Below are 19,116 nucleotides of genomic sequence, written 5' to 3'. Positions count from 1 at the left end.
GAATACCTTGATGGGTGTAGTTTCTAAAATGGGGTCATTTATGGGTGGTTTCTATCATGTAAGCCTCACAAAGTGACTTCCGACCTGAACTGTTCTTTAAAAAGTGGGTTTTGGCAATTTTCTGAAAAATTTAAAGATTTGCTTCTAAACTTTATAAGCCTTCTAACATTCCCAAAAAATAAAATGGCATTCACAAAATGATCCAAACATGAAGTAGACATATGGGAAATGTAAAGTAATAACTATTATATAATAACTGTTTTAAAAGCAGAGAAATTGAAATTTGGAAAGTTGTGAATTTTTCAAAATTTTGAGTAAATTTGGTATTTTTTTTATAAATAAAAATGAAATATTTTGATTCAAATTTACCACTGTCATGTATGTGATGAGAAAACATTCTCAGAATGGCCTGGATAAGTAAGAGCGTTTTAAAGTTATCACCACATAAAAATCAGTCTGGTCCTTAAGGTGAAAAATGGCCCGGTCCTTAAGGGGTTAAAAAGGGCATGGGACCCTCATTCTCTTAATCGATGGAGGTCCCAGCGGGTAAACACTTGTCACCTATCCTTTGGGTAATGGATAAGTCGTAATGGTGGGGCAACCGCTTTAATGCAGCTGCTCCACATCTTAAGCACTCCAGTGTTGAAAAAGTAAGCAACTTTACAATAGTTATGGATTAAAAATGTCCTAACATTTTGTTTATACAGCTACAGTTTCAATGTCCAACTCCATCTTTGACTACAAATATAAACTAAAAACCTACATGAAGAAATCTGCTGTTGTGGGTGCATTTCAATATAATTCAGTATCGCTGCCAGGCTCAGGCTTTACCTCTTGGAAAGAAAGGCAAGATGAGATTTTTATTAGCAGTTTTGCTGTTTGTCCAAAGACTCTTAATGAGGTTTTACAGGTCTAGAAAACAAAGCTGCTGCTGTTTGTGGTATTGTCACCCAGCCCCATTTACTTAAATTGTACCTCCGATTCTAAACAGGTTTCCATAAATCTGTAGTATGATTGGAAATACAAAACTGTATAATAGATCTTGTAGAAAAATGCCTCTATTTCCACTTATCGGGCTCCTGTCATTCATCCCCTGCCTCCTGACAAGGAGGGAGGCACAGAGATGCTGTTGCTTCTTCTAGTAAGTGCTTTACTGTCTCACTCCAGTGCTGGATTCACATCAGTACTGCTTAGTACTACTGTATAATGTCCCCGATGCTGTTGCTGCTTCGTGGTGTATGTGAGAAAGAAAGGAAAGCAGGCTCTCCTCTTCTCTCTGTGTGCTGTGTATGGGAGACATAACAGCTAGTTTCCTGCTCCCTCCTCCCTTCCTCCATAAACTTCTATGGGCAGCAGCTGTAACCTGATTTATCAGTGAGCCCGGTGCTCCAGATACAACACATGGAGAGGTGTGGCAGTCATTCTTTTATAATACTTGGTAACCATTTTAACATGAATAGTGTTTTAGGAAAAGCACTTTAAAGCATGATCTGTCAGCAATATGTCTAATTTAGTAATTACATGTCTTCATCATGTAATGACAGTGCTGGAGAACATTTGTTCTGCCATTCCTCTTACTCATCCTGAAAATGTATGAATCAATTTACAACTTGGTGTTACATTAATAGGATGTGTCTCTACAGTCCAGTACTGTCATCACTGAGTGGACAGTGTCAGATTATGTAGCAACCAATCCCATTGACAAGGAGAACGGTAACACCGTTATCGGTGTAATGATACATTTCTAGTAGGGATAACGGAGAAATTGCATAACTCTGAATTCTAAGAAAAATGCTGGTATTTTTTACTCCTATCTAGGAGAGCTGCTGGTCCTCTTAAATACATAATAGTATCAATGAATTATCAAAGTTTGACATTTAAAACTTTTTTTTTTTTCTTTCCTGCAGACAGCTTACCAGATGACCCAGTTGACCTCCTGGATAATGTTTCCCAAAAACCAGAGTCTGGTGTGTCACAGAGAGATACAGATCTGTTCCCATTCATGGATCAGTGGAACACAAGAGTAAAAAAGGTGTCATTGCGGCAGATCATTGCAGAAGAAATGGCATTACAGGCCCACGAAGACTCGGTATGGAGAAACTGCAGTAAAACAAACATTTAGGCTACATGAAAAAAAGATAACACCCCCCACATGTCAGATATATTCATAGCAGAAAATGAGCATTTCAGTGCGGTCTGTCCAATTAAGTGCATCTTTTGTACTGTAGAAGAAGTCTTCATCAAGTAAAAACTGTGCTGTGAAACTGAAGGAGAAGCAGCTGTTGGAATTGTTTCCTTATGTCGAGCAGCAGCTACTACTTGATATCTTCAAGGAAAACGAGTAAGAAAGATCTATACTCTATTTATTTGCAGTTATATAAAACAATAGACTAAAGGTGGATTTAGACGAGCAGATAATCGTTTAAACGACTACCGACCGAACGTTCCAGCAGACAACTAGCACTTAAATTGAAGGATTATTGTGTAAAATGTAGTATTTATTTATTGTATAATCGTTAATACGCCTGCCTACACAGGGCTCTCTATCGTCCAGAATGTCCACGATGCACATTTACATAACCCAATTCATTAACGACAAACTATGATTATACTTGTTTGCATCAGCGATTTCAGATGTTGAACAAGTGTTTTTGGTCCAATCGCTCAGTCGTTAGAAACATTTAAATGCCACGATTCTCGTCCTATCTTTCATCGCTTGCTTTCGAAACATAACGATTATCTTCTCGTCTAAATCCACCTTAGCGTATATTTTGTTTTGTTTGTTCGCGTAGACCCAGAGTTACAGAAGCAGTGCAGCTTATTCTGTCACACTGTTTGCATAGTTCCCATTCACTACAATGGCCTTCCTGCTCTGGTGTTTCTGTAAACCCAGGCACTTAGAGCCGGTGCTTAGTCCCAACTTGCCATTGTAATGGCGAGATGGGACAATCCCCTTAAAGGGCATCTCTCAGCAGATTTGTACCTATGAAACTGGCTGACCTTTTGCATGTGAGCTTGGCGGCTGAAGGCATCTGTGTTGGTCCCATGTTCATATGTTCCCACATGCTGAGAAAAATGAAGTTTTAATATATGCAAACAAGCCTCTAGGAGCAACGGGGGCATTGCTCTTACTCCTAGAGGCTTAGCTCTCTCTGCAACTGCTGTGCCCTCTGCACTTTGATTGACAGGGCCAGGCGGTGTAAATGTGATGTCATCTAGCCCTAACTTCTTTGAATGTAAATCCAAAGTGCAGGGGGCGCATGTAGCTTAGCCTCTAGGTGTAATGACACCTCCCCTGTTGCTCCTAGAGGCTCATTTGCATATATTAAAACATCCTTTTTCTCAGCAATGCGGCACATATGAACATTGGACCAACGCAGATGCCTTCAGCTGCCAAGTGCACATGTAACAGGTCAGTCAGTGTCATAGGTACAAGTCTGCTGACTGATGCCCTTTAGGGTCCGTTCACACGTTTCATAGAATGCGCAATTATCCGGAACGGGTGCGGACCCATTCATTCTCTATGGGGCAGGAATGGATGCGGACAGCACACAGTATGCTGTCCGCACTCGCATTTCCGGAGCGCGGTCCCAAACTTCCGGGCCGCGGCTCCGGAAAAAAATAGAACATGTCCTATTCTTGTCTGCAATTGCGGACAAGAATAGGCAGTTCTATGGGGGTGCTGGCCGGGTGTACTGTGGATTCGCAATTTGCAGATCCGCAATACACTACGGACGTGTGAATAAACCCTTAAAGGGAACCTGTCATGTGGATATTTGATTATAATCTAACTAATTATATACAATCATTAACTATTAAAAAGTACCTTAGATGTATTCATTTACTGGTGTGACAGATGGTTACCTCATAATATACACACAAAGATGCCGCATGCTAATGAGCTGATTTGAGTCCAGCGTGATGTCAGTGAGTCCAGCGTATATTTAATTCAGAGCTATAGCCACTCCCCTGCCCACCTGCTGCTGATTCCTATGGAAACAAACTGTCATTCAGCAGCAGGTAGGCGGGGAGAGTCAGGAGCTCATGAATATTCATGACTCATCATTATCAGCTGGAGCTTTTCAATACAAGATGTTGGCAGATTGATTCTCTTAGCACAATGCTGGGTCACTTTCTTTAATTGACCCAGTCAATCACTTATTTATGTTGCCCTTAGTTAGGACACCATAAAACTGGTTACAGGTTCCCTTTAAGGTGAGGTTTGTTTTACTTTGGTTCACAGTTATTCTTTAGAGAAGACTGAGCAGTTCATGAGCTCTGTCCTGGAGGCTGACCCTGTGCAGAATGTGATAGCGCAAGGCTTCAAGCAAGCAGTGTCCACAGCGACTGAAACAAACAAGGAAAAGGTAATACTGCTTCAAAATAGGCTTAAGTGTTATTGTAAAATTAAAGGGGTTGGGAACATGTGTGCATCTAGCATTAAGCGTTAAAGGGGTTGGCCACATTTTGGTCTTGTTTTGGCAGACCCCCTTTTTGCCAGACCTGTAAAGGAGAGCATACTTACCTGCTCCCACCACCAAGTCCAGGCTTCTATGATTCCTGGCTTCGGCTGTCTCGCTTGGGTCCCCTGCTGTCAAATCTGCTTTGATGCTACTGTCTCTTTGGTCATTTGACATAACCCCTTGCGTCATGTCAGTTGGTCATGTCACTACTGCAGCCACTCAAAAGTAAATGTTGACAGCTGGGGATGCGTTTTAGAGGCATTGGTTGCTGAGGCGGACATAGCAGTTACATTTTTCTATAAAAAGTATCAAGTGTCATCTTCAGTTATTACATACTGACATTTTATATTATAAAACCAAGATTAGAAATGCTTTATTTTTATTTTTTTATTGTTATTTGTATGTATTTGTGATGTAGCTGTGTACACTAACAGAATGTGTTCATTTTATTTTCTGATCGATTGGAAAAGAAATTGAAGCCAGATAAAGAAATCCTCAATGAGCGATATTTCCAGGACTTGGATTACCCAAATTATGATGACTTCAGAGCGGAGGCCTTTCTCTATCATCAGAAGCAGCAGGAGAGCTACAGGAAAGCCGCAGAAGCTCATAACAGGGGCATGAAGCAAGTAGCAACGTATTATGCTCAACAGGTTGGTTCTACTAAATGCAGAACATAAATTACAATTAACAGACACCCTATCCAACAATTGACGGTTTTGTAATGGTCATCGCTTTACAATAGGGCTATCTGTACGGGCAGAAGATGAAAGAAGAGCATCGGAGAGCAGCTGTAGAGATCTTCGAGAGCGCTAATGAGTATCTATTGCCAGAGAATATATTAGATTTACATGGACTCCATCTGGATGAAGCAATGAAACACTTCCGCAAAGTGCTGCAGGAGAAGACAGATGGTAGCTATATTAACACTGGTCTGAGTGGGTTTTAATTGAATTATTGAGGATGCATGTATCAGTCTACTTGTGTGAAATAGGAAACGGGTCGTATGTTCTTGAGAATCAAGGTGTAAAAGTGTATATTAAAGTAGACTCCTCACATGCTAAATAATTGCTACAATATATCGGTATTGTAAAATGAAGCATAGTCACATCTGTTTTCTGGTGCTGGAGACTGATACTGCTGCAGGGCCGTTTAGTTACAGCTGAGCTGCTCACGATTGTTCAGATGTATTCACTTTGCAGTGGTATTGTGTGTGTGTTGCTGCAATTCTGTGCAGAATTTTGTCACTTCACTTTTGTGCAGGGGTTTTGTCACTTCAGCAAATCGCATTTATCATGTACAGAAAGTTAATACAAGGCACCAGCCTATGTGAGCTCCCATGGCCTTGGTCACCAGAGAGGCTGGTATTTTTCCCTATACTGTGCAAACACAGCCACCATTACAGGGTGGCCGTAACCATGATCCAGCCAGCAAAGGAAGCGGTATGGACAATCACAATACATTAGTAAGTGGCTCGTATTTAGAGATGAGCAAATTTCATGTTATGAAATTTGTTCACGCTTCGTTTGGTGGTAAAAGCAGAGTTGAGTTATGGATTCCGTTACCACGGACCATAACGCAATTCTATGACGGAATTCCTTTAGAGGCATTCCGTTATTCATTCCGTCATAATAGAAGTCTATGGCCTGCATAACGGATTCGTCCTGTTTTGCAGCCCATAGACTTATTTCTCGTGCATGGCATTGGGGGACACAGCACCATGGGTATATGCCCAGCTGCCACTAGGAGGCTGACACTAGAAACAAAAAAGTGTTGGCTCCGCCCAGGTGGGCTATACCCCTCTGCAAGAGCCGAGATACACCAGTCTAGTTCTAGTGTCCGTAGGAGGCAGACATGACCTGTTTTGCAGGTCATCCTGCTAATTTTATTATTCTATTTTTTTTTTTTCTTCTTCTTTTTTGTACAGGTTTCTTCCGGACGCAGGGGTGGCTCCATCGTGTTCCACTTTAGTTGCCCCCCTGCGGGCGCGTACTCAGGTACCCGGCAGCCACCCAGTCCCCACTAATCTGCTTCCGCAGCGGAATTCCGGCGGACCCACGGCTCCCGTGTTGAGTCCGCCGAGGGGGTGGTTATTGCTGCGCCTGAAAACGTCGGAAGGTGAGTATGGCAGTATCCTGTAACTCACCCTCACCCCCACCCCCTCCACCCACCACAACCACCTCTTGTCCTGGCCCCTTTTTTAGCTTAGGGAGGCTGATGGCTCTTGGGGGCACTGCACACTTGCCTGGGCATCCTTTTTGCGGGGGGAAAACTTCCTTGGGGCACCCTCGTTTCTAGGGCCTGGCCCTTTTAAGACGGCCGATTCTGTTCTTTCGGCTCCTTCCCGTACCTGCGGGTTTCTTCCGGCTAACTCCTGGCCTTCGGGGCCCCCGCACTCCCAGAGAATCGGCGCTGCGTCCCCGCTTCTGCTGCTGCCTCCGGGCGTTACCGCGATCGCGGGCGTCCGTTTCCGGCAGCATTTTTCTACTCGAGGCCCCGGCTTTTCTCCAGCCTAGGCCGCAGGTCACGTGGGGCGGAGCTCCGTCTCCGCCTTCTGCCTTCCCGGGCTTTTTTCTCCTCCCTCCCCTCTGTGGGCGGTGCCCTGGGAGCCGCGTTTTTTCCTACCAATCCAGCACCAGCGCGGGCTGCTGGGGGGGCGTGTCTTTCTCGACTACGGCTCCTGTCCTGCCTGCACCTGTCGTATCTTGCTTCTCCTGCGCCTCGGCTCTCTGGACGTGCTTCTGTGGGACACAGCACCTTGGGTCTGGTAGGCAGCCTCTGGCTGACTCTTTTTTGCTTTGCAGGCTCCTCCAGCGCCCTCATGTCTTCTTCTGGTCGGGCCCCCACTCCCCCTGCCGCCATTTCCACTCATTACGCCTGTTCCGTATGTAATAGGAAGTTCCCATGCGGTCAGTCTTCCTCTCTCTGCGTGCAGTGCCTTCCCCCCAGGCCCACCCAGTCCGCCCCTGCGGCCCCCTCTTTGTCGGTCCTTCCGGAATGGGCTGCTACCCTGTCCCAGGCCATAGGTAACCTTGCCAGCCTCTCCCAATCCCTAGCGCAGTCCCTGGACCGTCTGCCCGCTCAGATTGCGGCCGCCTCGGGCAGGGACCCCCCCGCCGGGGATGTCCGTTCCCGCTCTGGTACGAGGTCCGGCAAGCGACCTCGCACAGCCTCGGCTGGGTCCCATTCTTCCTCAGCTACCCCGGATCACTCCCCGGTTAGGTCTGAGTCGGGCGAAATTTCTTCTTCAGCCGCTTCCGCCGTTCCTGGGGACTCCTCCGCTTCTGATTCTGAATCAGAGCGGTGCTCGGCGATGTCTGCGGCCATTCAGGACCTCATCAAAGCCGTCCGTGACGCGCTCCATGTGCAGGACGTTCCCTCCTCCTCCCTGGAGTCGGTGTCCTTCCGCCGGACTAGGCGTTCCACTGTGGTCTTCCCGAATCACGAGGATCTGGACGCACTTCTGGCTAAAGAGTGGCGTCATCCTGATCGGCGCCTTCATCTTACCAAGGCCTCTGACGTCCCCTATCCTTTTTCTGAGGAATCTGTCAATACTTGGACGGTTCCTCCTCAGGTAGACCCTCAGGTTGCTCGCCTGGCGAAGGCTACTACCCTTCCCCTGGCTGACGCGGCTTCCTTGTCGGATCCCGCTGACAAACGGGTCGACTCTTTGGCGAAGTCTGTTTTCATCGCAGCGGGTGCCGCCATCCGTCCTGCGTTTGCCGCCTCCTGGGTGGCTAAGGCCTGCGCTATCTGGGCAAAACAGCTTGTTCGCGCTTTACCCCCAGACTCTGATCAAGGGGAACTGGCAGTGCTTGCCTCTCAAATTTATCAGGCGTCCAAATTTCTTTGCGATGCCTCTATGGAATCGGCCCGCCGATCCGGCCGTGCGGCCGCTAACTCTGTGGCCATCCGCCGCACCATCTGGCTTCGTTCTTGGGCGGCAGATGCCGCCTCCAAGAAGGCTCTGATTTCCCTTCCCTTTCTCGGCGGGAAGCTCTTTGGGAAGCGTTTGGAGGAGCTCATCTCGGAGGCCACTGGCGGTAAGAGCTCTCTTCTTCCCCAGAATCAGCCTCGCCGCCGTCGCTTTCCTGGGTCGTCCTCTCGGGCGCAGTCCTTTCGGTCCTTTCGGGCCCCCCCTGCCCGATCTGACAAGAAGGCCTCCAGGCCTTCCTTTAAGACCAAGCCCTCCTGGCATGCCAAGCCCAAACCTGCTCGCCCCCAGTCCACTAAACCTCCTTCCGCATGACTCTGTCAAGGTGGGAGGGCGTCTGCTTGCCTTTCAGGACGTCTGGCAAGCAAGTGTAGAAGACGCTTGGGTTCTGGAGGTAGTCTCCTCCGGATACAGGATCGAATTTTCCGATCTTCCGCCGGGTCGGTTCTTCCTGACGTCGCCCCCCAGGTCCCCCTCCGGGGCAGAAGATTTTTTTCAGGCCATTCGTTCCCTTCGCTCTCTAGGGGTCATCGTTCCGGTTCCAGAGTCAGAACGCTTTCGGGGGTTCTATTCGAATCTGTTCACGGTTCCCAAAAAGGACGGTTCGCTCCGTCCTATCCTGGACCTGAAGGCGCTGAACTGCTTTGTCCGGGTCCGTCACTTTCGTATGGAATCCCTCCGGTCGGTGATCGCCTCCTTGGAGTCGGACGAGTTCCTGTCGTCCATAGACATTCAGGACGCCTATCTCCACGTCCCCATTGCCCTCTCCCACCAAAGGTTCCTTCGCTTCGCGGTAGGTTCTCTTCATTTCCAATTCGTAGCCCTGCCCTTCGGCCTGGCCTCTGCTCCGAGGGTCTTCACCAAGGTGTTGGCGCCTCTCATGGCCCTTCTTCGTGCCAGGGGGGTCGCCTTGATACCTTACCTGGACGATCTTCTGATTCGGGCCCCGTCGTTGGAGGACAACCTGTCCAGCCTGCACATCACCCTCTCAGCTCTTGCCCAGTTCGGGTGGCTCGTCAACCACTCCAAGTCCTCCCTCGTCCCATGCCAGAGGATGCCCTTCCTGGGCATGATTTTCGACACTTGCCTCGGGCGGGTGTTTCTCCCCCCAGAAAAGATTGCCTCCCTTCAGGCGGGGGTGACGCTTCTCCGCGGCCCGTCCACCCTGACTATCAGGACGTGTATGCGCGTCCTGGGGAGGATGGTGGCTTCCTTCGAAGCCATTCCCTATTCCCAATTCCACTCCCGGGACCTTCAGTTGTTTCTTCTATCCAGGTGGGACAAGTCCCAGGCAGGTCTCGATCGCCTGGTTCGTCTCCCTCTCCAGCTTCGCCAGGACCTTTCCTGGTGGCTTCTTCCTCGGACGGTGTCCCTGGGCCGTTCCTTTCTTCCCCCCAGTTGGCGGGTGGTCACGACGGACGCCAGCCTCTCGGGTTGGGGAGCTGTCCTCGACTCTCTCACAGTCCAGGGTCTTTGGTCTGCTCAGGAGTCCTCCCTGCAGATAAATGTACTCGAGCTCAGGGCAATTTTCCTGGCACTGTCTCACTGGACCCCACGTCTTCGCGGTCTCCCGGTCCGGGTTCAAACAGACAATTCCACCGCCGTGGCTTATCTGAACCACCAAGGGGGCACCAGGAGCGTGATGGCCTTGCAGGAAGCCTCCCATATCCTGCGCTGGGCGGAAAACCACGTTCCCGTCCTCTCCGCGGTGCACATTCCCGGGGTCGACAATTGGGCGGCAGACTTCCTCAGTCGTCAGCTAGTCGACCCGGGCGAATGGTCTCTTCACCCAGAGGTGTTCCTCCAACTTTGTCACCGATGGGGAACTCCGGACGTGGATCTTTTCGCGTCACGTCTCAACCACAGGATTCCGCGCTATGTCGCGCGGTCCAGAGACCCTCAGGCTTTCGCGGTAGACGCCCTAGTTCTGCCTTGGTCTCAGTTCAACCTTCTGTACCTGTTCCCCCCCATTCCCCTCCTGCCCCGAGTGCTCAAGCGTCTCAAGGCAGCCCGGGTTTCGGCAATCCTGGTGGCTCCGGATTGGCCCCGCAGGGCGTGGTACGCAGATCTAGTGTTTCTGCTCGCCGACGCTCCGTGGCGACTTCCTCTGCGCCACGATCTCCTTTCTCAGGGTCCTCTGTACCACCCGAATTTACTTCAGCTTCGTTTGACGGCGTGGCCGTTGAGACCGCGGTCTTGAAGTCCCGTGGCCTCTCGGATTCTGTCATTCAGACGATGCTTCACGCTCGCAAACCCCAGTCAGCCCGTATTTACTACCGGACCTGGAGAGCGTATTTTGCCTGGTGCGAGTCTGGGCGCTTCCGCCCTCTTCATTTCTCCGTCCCTAACGTTCTGGCCTTCCTTCAGGCCGGTTTTGAGAAGGGTCTTCGCCTGGCTTCTCTCAGAGGACAGATTTCGGCCCTCTCAGTCCTTTTCCAACGTCCTGTGGCCTCGCGGGCTCAGGTTAGGACTTTCCTACAGGGTGTCGCTCGCCGAGCCCCCCCCTTTCGTTTTCCAGTGGAGCCGTGGGACCTGAATCTCGTCCTTGGCGCCCTTCAGTTTTCTCCCTTCGAGCCTTTGGCAGAGATATCTCTGTCGTTTGTCTCGTTCAAGGTGGCCTTCTTAGTGGCAGTCACCTCCATCCGCCGGGTTTCCGAACTGGCGGCACTTTCTTGCCGTTCGCCTTTCCTGGTTTTCCATCAGGACAAGGTGGTGTTGCGTCCCGTTCCCTCTTTTCTTCCAAAGGTGGTCTCCTCGTTTCATATCAATGAAGAGATCGTCCTTCCCTCTTTCTGCCCTAATCCTTCTCACCCTAGGGAGAAATCCCTCCATTGCCTTGACGTTGTTCGGGCCCTTCGCCTGTACCTTCGCCTCACGGAACCTTTCCGTCGTTCGGATTACCTTTTCGTGGTCCCGGCGGGTCCTCGTAGGGGTTTGCCTGCCTCCAAGGCCACCATCTCTCGCTGGGTTCGGTCGGCTGTCAAGGAGGCCTATATCGCAAAGGGCCGTGCTCCCCCTTCCAGGTTGACCGCTCATTCGACTAGGGCAGTTGGGGCTTCCTGGGCGGTGCGTCATCAGGCATCTGCTTCCCAGGTCTGCCGGGCCGCCACCTGGGCGTCAGTTCACACTTTCTCTAAGTTTTATCACATTCATTCTCTGGCTTCCGCTGACGCTAGCCTGGGGCGCAAGGTTCTGCAAGCAGCTGTGCTTTAGATTGGCGACATGGCGTTCTTCTTCCCTCCCTCAGGGACTGCTTTGGGACGTCCCATGGTGCTGTGTCCCCCAATGCCATGCACGAGAAAAATGGATTTTTTGTACTCACCGTAAAATCCTTTTCTCGTAGTAGGCATTGGGGGACACAGATCCCTCCCATTTTCTTACTGAGTTTCTTCTTGTTGTGGTCCCGGCGATTTGTGGTCGTTGGGTTTCCCCAGTTGAAGACTTGTTGGCGTTCAGTTTTCTGTTTGTTCAGGTGTATGGCGTTCCTACTGCTTTTGTACCGACTGGTGTATCTCGGCTCTTGCAGAGGGGTATAGCCCACCTGGGCGGAGCCAACACTTTTTTGTTTCTAGTGTCAGCCTCCTAGTGGCAGCTGGGCATATACCCATGGTGCTGTGTCCCCCAATGCCTACTACGAGAAAAGGATTTTACGGTGAGTACAAAAAATCCATTTATTCTTCTGTTCATACATCAGTATTTGGTCAGTGATTTCCATCAGTGATTGTGAACCAAAACCAGGAGTGGCGTCTACACAAAGATCAGGTATAATGAAAAGATTCATACATATTCTATGCTTTTGACCCACATCTGGTTTTGGCTCACAATCACTGACCAAACACTGGCTGTGTGTGAACTAGGCCTTAGTAGGCCACTTTTAAGAGCACTAGGTGCGATTATTTACAGGCTCCTCTGAGATATATTCTGTAGTTGCAGTTTTTTGGAATGACTGTGTGTGTATGAATGCAGCAACAATGAAACTGAAGTCAATAAAATGTCTCCTGATTTGCATTAAAACATTAATTATTACTTGTGCCAGAGTTCAAGCAGAATGGAGGCAAGCCACATCTCCTTGTGATCACTGGGAGGGGAAACCATAGCCAAGGAGGAGTTCCTCGTATTAAACCCGCAGTTGTAGATTTCCTTACAAATCACGACTACAGGTAATGCTATACAAATGCATATCATTCACTGAAATACATACCGCAGCACGGCCTTTTAATAGCAGCTCAGTCATGTTCATCAAAATAATAACTCAATAGATTTTTTTAATCTTGCAATATTTCTAGACCATAAAACTACACTGCTATGTCATCTAATGGTTTATAGAAAAGGTTATGCATTAAAATCTTTCCTTTCGTATTTTTGGTGGGATTTAGGTCATTATGTTTTGTATTATTATAATTTTTTACACACATTGTAACTTGTAATTGCAATATTATTATATCTTCTTAAAGAGGACCTTTCACGAGTCCAGACATGATCATTTAACTAGCTGGCTGTGTGGGGCATACTGAAGGTATGTTATAGCGCTTACTATGTTTCCTATGCGCCGCTCTGTTCGCCCGCTGTGCCCCCTGTTCTGGTTTCCTGCCTGGTATGTAAATACATACCATCGGTACAGGGAGGAGGAGACGCCAGGGTTTCTTAACAGAATGGGGGGGCACAGCGGGGAAATAGAGTGGTGCATAGAGAAAATAGTAAGCAATATAACATGCCTTCAGTATGCCCTACACAGCCATCTAGTTGCATGATAATGTCAGGAACCGTGAAAGGTCCTCTTTAAATCTAAATCTTTGAGTGTACAGACCTGCACTAAAATGATAGAAACATAATAAACTCTCCATTTCTGTTCTCCTAGATTTCAAGAGAAGACCCCAGGCGTTCTCCGTGTGACATTGAAGTGAATCTGCATCTTCATTATCATCATCAAGTTGGTTGGATTTGGAAAGGGAATATGACGGCAACACAGGCATCATACAATCAAGGGATTAATGTTTCTTTATAGTTTTCCTTTTAACCTGTCAGTGCTATGTTGCAGATTGAGTGCTTGATTGTTTTATAGGAAGTTTCACCTTGCTCATTACCATTTGTGGTGTATCTGCGACGAGCGACCTACTGTTTTTAAGAGAAAAAATTGTGCTTTTATGGATGGGACCTTTCTCTCTGAATTGCCCAGTACAAGTTTTAGTGTGATATTTTATGTTTCCATATCTGGAGCACGTTATCAGCTACTTGTACAGTGTCGGTATTGTTAGTACAGGCTGATCTTGCTATGTATTTGATTTTAGGCAATTCAGATATTGGTCCCAATAGTATATGATAAATACTGGGCCAAGAAAATGTACCACTTTTGGAGCCGCTCACCTTATGAGTACTTTTCAGATTAACCGAATCTCTCATTCCATGAGCAGGAACACATGCTGCAGTCTGGAAATGGAAGGGGCGAGAGGCACTCATGTGTATACTGTAGCAGCCTTTCTGCTCCTTCCATAGCAGAATACAGAGTGCACTAATTGCTGCCTATGTTCTGCTGCTTGAGAAAGATGTTATCTGTATTCAACTTTGAGTTCCCCGCTGTTGCTGTTCTTGTTCCCAATTGTTAAAGCTGTAGTCCAGGATTTGAAAAACATGTCTTCTTCCTACTAAATAACAGCTTGCATGTTATATTGCAGCCCAGCCATGCCAACTTTAATTCAATAGAGTTACAATACCAGACATCCCATGGCGCTGTTTCTGGTAGAATGCAGCCTTGTTTTTCTAATCTTGGACAACCCCTTTAAGGCCTAGTTCGCTCAGTCTGGTTTTTTAATCAGTGATGTCTATCAGCTATTGTAAACCAAAACCAGAAATTGAGCCCACATAGAGGTAAGGTATAATAATTTGCTCCTGTTCTGTGTATTTGACCCACTCTTGGTTTTGGCTCACAATCACTGACCAAAAACTGACATGTGTAACTGGCCTAAGATCAAGTTGCATCATTTGTACTCATTTGGAAATTACTAGTAATGCGGTTAAGTAAAATATTAAGTGGTTCCAAAGGTGGTGCTTAGCTTTAATTATTAGAGGGCTCGGCTATTTCAGTTGTGAGTGTATTAGGGTCCATTCACACGTCCGCAAAATGGGTCCGCATCCGTTCTGCAATTTTGCGGAACGTGTGCAGACCCATTCATTTTCAATGGGGCCGGAATGTGCTGTCCGCATTTGCAGATCCGCACTTCCGCATCTGTGCTTCCGTTTCCGCAAAAAAAAGAACATGTCCTATTCTTGTCTGCAATTGCGGACAAGATTAGGCATTTTCTATTATAGTGCCGGTGATGTGCGGTCCGCAAATTGCAGAATGCACTTTGCTGGTGTCCGTGTTTTGCGGATCGGCAAAACACTTACGGACGTGTGAATGGACCCTTACAGTATGGTTACCAGGGCACTGTGATTGTCTGTTGACTTGATTTTAACAGACATCCACATATAATGCAGCTGGATCGGATAATGTAGTCCCGAATTATGGAGACCAACATGGTCGCCTCTGCTGTGTAAAGGCAATTTGGGGAGATTTTATGGAAAATGGTAAAAACGCATTGTGGTGTAGTTGCATCCTGACTTGTTGCCCTGAGCAGCATTAAAAAATGGAAAATCATTTTTGTGATGATAGCTAATTGTTAGGCTCTGCTCACACTGGCATCACAGCTTCTGTTTTTACAAGATCTATGACTGATATTAAGGGTCAGTAATGATCTACTCTCCCCCATTTAAAGGGGTTGTGCAGGCAATATATACTAATGACCTATCATCAGGATAGATCATCAATATCTGATCGGCAGGAATCTAGCAGCTGTTTGAAGAGGAGGTGGTGCTCCATTTGAGTGTCGCTTCCTCTTAATTGCACTACATGTTATTTCCCTTGTAGCAGCGGCGTAGTGAAATTACAAGTACTCCTTCCATTCAAGTGAAATTACACTGCACTACTGAGATGACGAGCAGCGTAATGAAGAGGAAGTAGCGCTCACATGAAGCACCGTCTCTTTTTCGAACAGCTGATCAGTAGGGATGCCGGCTGTTCGACCCCTGCAAATCAGATATTGATGGTCTATCCTGAGGGTGGGTCATCAATCTATATTACCTGCACAACCCCTTTAACTTTTAATGGGCCTGTCAGTTTTCAGTTCAATTCAAGCAGCATATTATTCCATCAAAGCACGATGGAAATGTATGTGTGAACAGAGCCTTAAGGGTTTTATATTTGTTCTGTATCATGTATGTACTGTGTGTTATGTTGCTTATTGCATACATACCGCCAGCCCGTTACAACGTCTTATATAATATTCGCTTTCATCACCTATAAAGAAAGCATGGACTGTGATTGCCAAGGGCACCAATGCCACTTTCTCTCTTAGATATCAGATCTCTTGTGTTAGGCTTCCTGCACACGAGTGTGTGTGCCCCGTGCCTGTGCTGCGGACGGCAAATAGCAGTCCGAAATCCACCGGTTCCAGTCGCATGCACGCCATTTTGCGGATGGGGACTCACTCACTTGAATGGGTCTGCGATCTGCAAAATACGTTCTATTTTTTGGTGAACCAAAATCCCATTTAAGTGCTTCATAGGGCTTCCGATCCGTGCCTCCCCTCTGTGTCTTGTGCATTGCGGACCCATTGGAGTCAATGGGTCTGCATTCGTGATACGGAGTGCATGTGGTCAGTGCCTGTACATTGTGTACCCGCTGTTTGCGGTCCGTAATACGTGCATGGGGCACACACAGTTGTGTGCATAAGCCCTTAATATTGCTTCAGCTTTATTTACAAAAAATATATATCTGTGTAGGGTAATTAAGACTAAAGCGCCATTTTACATTTACCTATCCTCTACACAGTGGAAGTAGCCATTTGGCAACATGAACACATATCCAGTCTGTCAGTTAAATAGGAACCAGTGACATGGCACAGACAACCTTTGTGAATTAGTAAGTGCCTGCGTCTACTTTCAGACACATTCACTATGGTTATAATAACTGTTCCATTCAGAATGCAGAGTGGTGTTTAATGGGGTGTCTCGGGATTTGTCCTGTGGAGACTGTATGAATGGAATGGTGGTCAAGCGTGCATGCTGCCATGTTTGAGACTGATGGAGGTAGCCGCTGTACTTGGCTATGTCCGTCCCATTGTCATTGAAAGGAGCAGCAGTGTGCGTTGTCCACCACTGCTCCATTCATTCTGCGGGGGAGGGCTGGCTCAGGTGGAGTCAGAGTGGTCAAGCCCCCTGTGGTCAAGTACTGACAAGTTTAAATCCTGGGAAACCTCTTTAAATGAGCCTATTCTCTATGGTGCTGCGTACCGCACAGCGCTCTGTGGTCTACACTTCTCTCTTAACACTCCAGGCATTTTAATTTTTTTATCACATTTTTGTAATATCACAAAATCACTTTTTTTAACCTTATGTTTTATTTTCAGTCTAAAGTAAGGTCGAACACTGATCTCTCAAGATTCTTGGGTTTTAAGAAGCTCCATAATTTGGCATGAGGGTTTATATTTTATGATTACTTTTATGCTCCCTGTCCATCAAATGATTCTTCAAATTATTTGGTTATATACCCCAACATGTACTGTACTTTTCTTTCTTATTCTTAACACAGGAAAATTATGAATCCTTATCGTGGGCTACAAGCAGCACAAATGTAGTTTTATCACATTATTTAGGAGCTATGTAAATAGATTGTTACATGACTGTTTAAAATGCCAAAAATGTCAACTCAGGTGTTTACTACTAACTTATAAATGGAAAAGAGAACGGAGCAAAATATCTATTATGCTCTGACGTGTAATGCATAACGAACTCACTTCACACTAGTGTCATGGCTTCAGGTTATAATGGAGCCTACATCAATTTCCAGCTGATCCAAGCGGACATCGATGGACCCCATTGACCTTAATGGGTTCCTTTGGGCTTCTGGTACTTTTCACCTTTTTTAAAACCACAGTCAAGCTACTGTTTTCTAGGATGTGAACAAATGTACAGAGTATTATATATTGTGTGTACATACTGACAGTTTTGAATGTACATATTTTGTATTGTCTTATAATACTTTTTACAAGGGGCATTTTCCTGTCATTGGTTCCATACTTAAAAAACATGTATCTAATATAGTATCTGCCTTATGTTGGATGTGTGGACCACTGCCAAGAGGTACATTCTGTATATTATTTTTATGGTTTCCTAAATCATTTTTATGGCATGTATGTTAATTTTTTGTTTTATGCATATTTTAGAACAAAAATAAAAAATAAAGTAAATTTAAGAACAAATTTTCAAGTGTTCCTATTTCCCTATAAATACAGTGAAGTACAGTGACAGGTACTATACAAAAAAATGTTGTCTTAAAGGGTCACTCACGTCGTATTTCCTCACTGCAGAGGTTGGAATTGAGACAGACCCATAGACTGTTGAGTCTTTCTCCCTTTCTGTCCTGCAGCGAGGAGAGAGGGCATGATATGTGGGCACTTCTCTCTCCTGTAGGGATCGATGGAGGTCTCATTTCTCAGACCTCTACCGATCAAAACTTTTGATATGTCTCTATAACATATCAAATGTTTTATGACATATCTAAGAGATTACAATATTAGAGAGAAAGGATAAGTTTATTGGGGGAAAACTGTACAATTGGAAGGAGGCTGTAGAACGCTGTTGGCCGCCTCTATCCTGGATACAGGATGAGAAACTGATAGATATGGAGGCATGCAGGTTCTGTATGGTATCCTGCGGCATATTTGCCCACAGTTGTTACAGCTTGGTTTGTAGATCATGCATACTCGTAGACCATCGTCTGATTCCACACAGATCCTGGATTCTCAAAGGCAGGACACATGACAGGCACCATGACACTGTAAGGGTCCATTCACACGTCCGTTTTTTCTTTTCTGATCTGTTCCGTTTTTTGCGGAACAGATCTGGACCCATTCATTTTCAATGGGTCCTGGAAAAAATCGGACAGCACAATGTGTGCTGTCTGTTTCCGTTGTTCCGTTCCGCATGTCCGTTTAAATATAAAACATGTCCTATTCTTTTCTGCAAAATTCGGATCCTGGTACAATACAAAGTCAATGGATCCGCAAAAAACGGAAGACGTTCGGATGTCATTACGTATGTCATCCGTTTTATGCGGATTCCGTTCCTGGAAATTACATTTAAATTTTTTTTTTTTTCAAAGAAATCCAAACAACTTTATTTGCTTATTGAAATTTATACATGTTTCCGTTTTTGCGGATCCGCAAAAAACGGATGACATACGGATGACATACGGAAACATTTTCAGGAACAACGGATCCGCAAAAAACGGACCGAAAATCGGGATATAGAAAAATACTGACGTGTGAATGTAGCCTTATCGTCACTCTAGTGATTTTTTTCTTTTTTTTCTTTTCAATTCTATTTATTGAAGGCAAATCAATATCATAGTATTTACTTAAATAGCATGTGCCCAAGAAAGTATGCAATACAAACTCTGAGCATTTCACAGTACAGAGGACTCATCCTCATTGAAGATTCATAAATGACACAACAACAATACAATGTTTAAATGCAAATAAACCTTTTGGGGGTAAGTAAATAAAGGGAAGGAAAAACATCACATGGGGTAGGTGAGGTTATACCTGAAGCGCACCCAAGGTGCCTCTAAGAGAGGAGGTGAGATACCAGGAGGTATATTGAAACGGCTTGACCAAATCAGAT

The 19,116-nt window shown here is 46.3% G+C and overlaps 1 protein-coding gene across 5 annotated transcripts in view; it reads left to right on the top strand.

Annotated features, from left to right (window-relative positions):
• N4BP2 (NEDD4 binding protein 2) overlaps positions 1 to 14,603 on the top strand; it is a 68,945-nt gene extending 54,342 nt beyond the window's left edge. For 4 of the 5 annotated variants that reach the window (XM_040418956.1, XM_040418953.1, XM_040418954.1 and 1 more), the window contains 7 exons: positions 1,908 to 2,089; positions 2,229 to 2,341; positions 4,244 to 4,367; positions 4,934 to 5,116; positions 5,209 to 5,377; positions 12,434 to 12,557; positions 13,256 to 14,603. In XM_040418956.1, the coding sequence (XP_040274890.1) occupies positions 1,908 to 2,089; positions 2,229 to 2,341; positions 4,244 to 4,367; positions 4,934 to 5,116; positions 5,209 to 5,377; positions 12,434 to 12,557; positions 13,256 to 13,301 (941 nt within the window). In that variant the 3' untranslated portion in view covers positions 13,302 to 14,603. Of the gene's footprint in view, positions 1 to 1,907; positions 2,090 to 2,228; positions 2,342 to 4,243; positions 4,368 to 4,933; positions 5,117 to 5,208; positions 5,378 to 12,433; positions 12,558 to 13,255 lie in introns of those variants that run through there. The other variant, XR_005776393.1, reaches the window with a different exon arrangement.
• The last annotated feature ends 4,513 nt before the right edge of the window (positions 14,604 to 19,116 follow it).

Source organism: Bufo bufo, chromosome 2 (genome assembly GCF_905171765.1).
Source record: "Bufo bufo chromosome 2, aBufBuf1.1, whole genome shotgun sequence".
Classification (NCBI taxonomy): domain Eukaryota; kingdom Metazoa; phylum Chordata; class Amphibia; order Anura; family Bufonidae; genus Bufo; species Bufo bufo.
The sequence above is the reverse complement of the archived record's forward strand: the minus strand, read 5'-3'. Positions and strand labels throughout refer to the sequence as shown.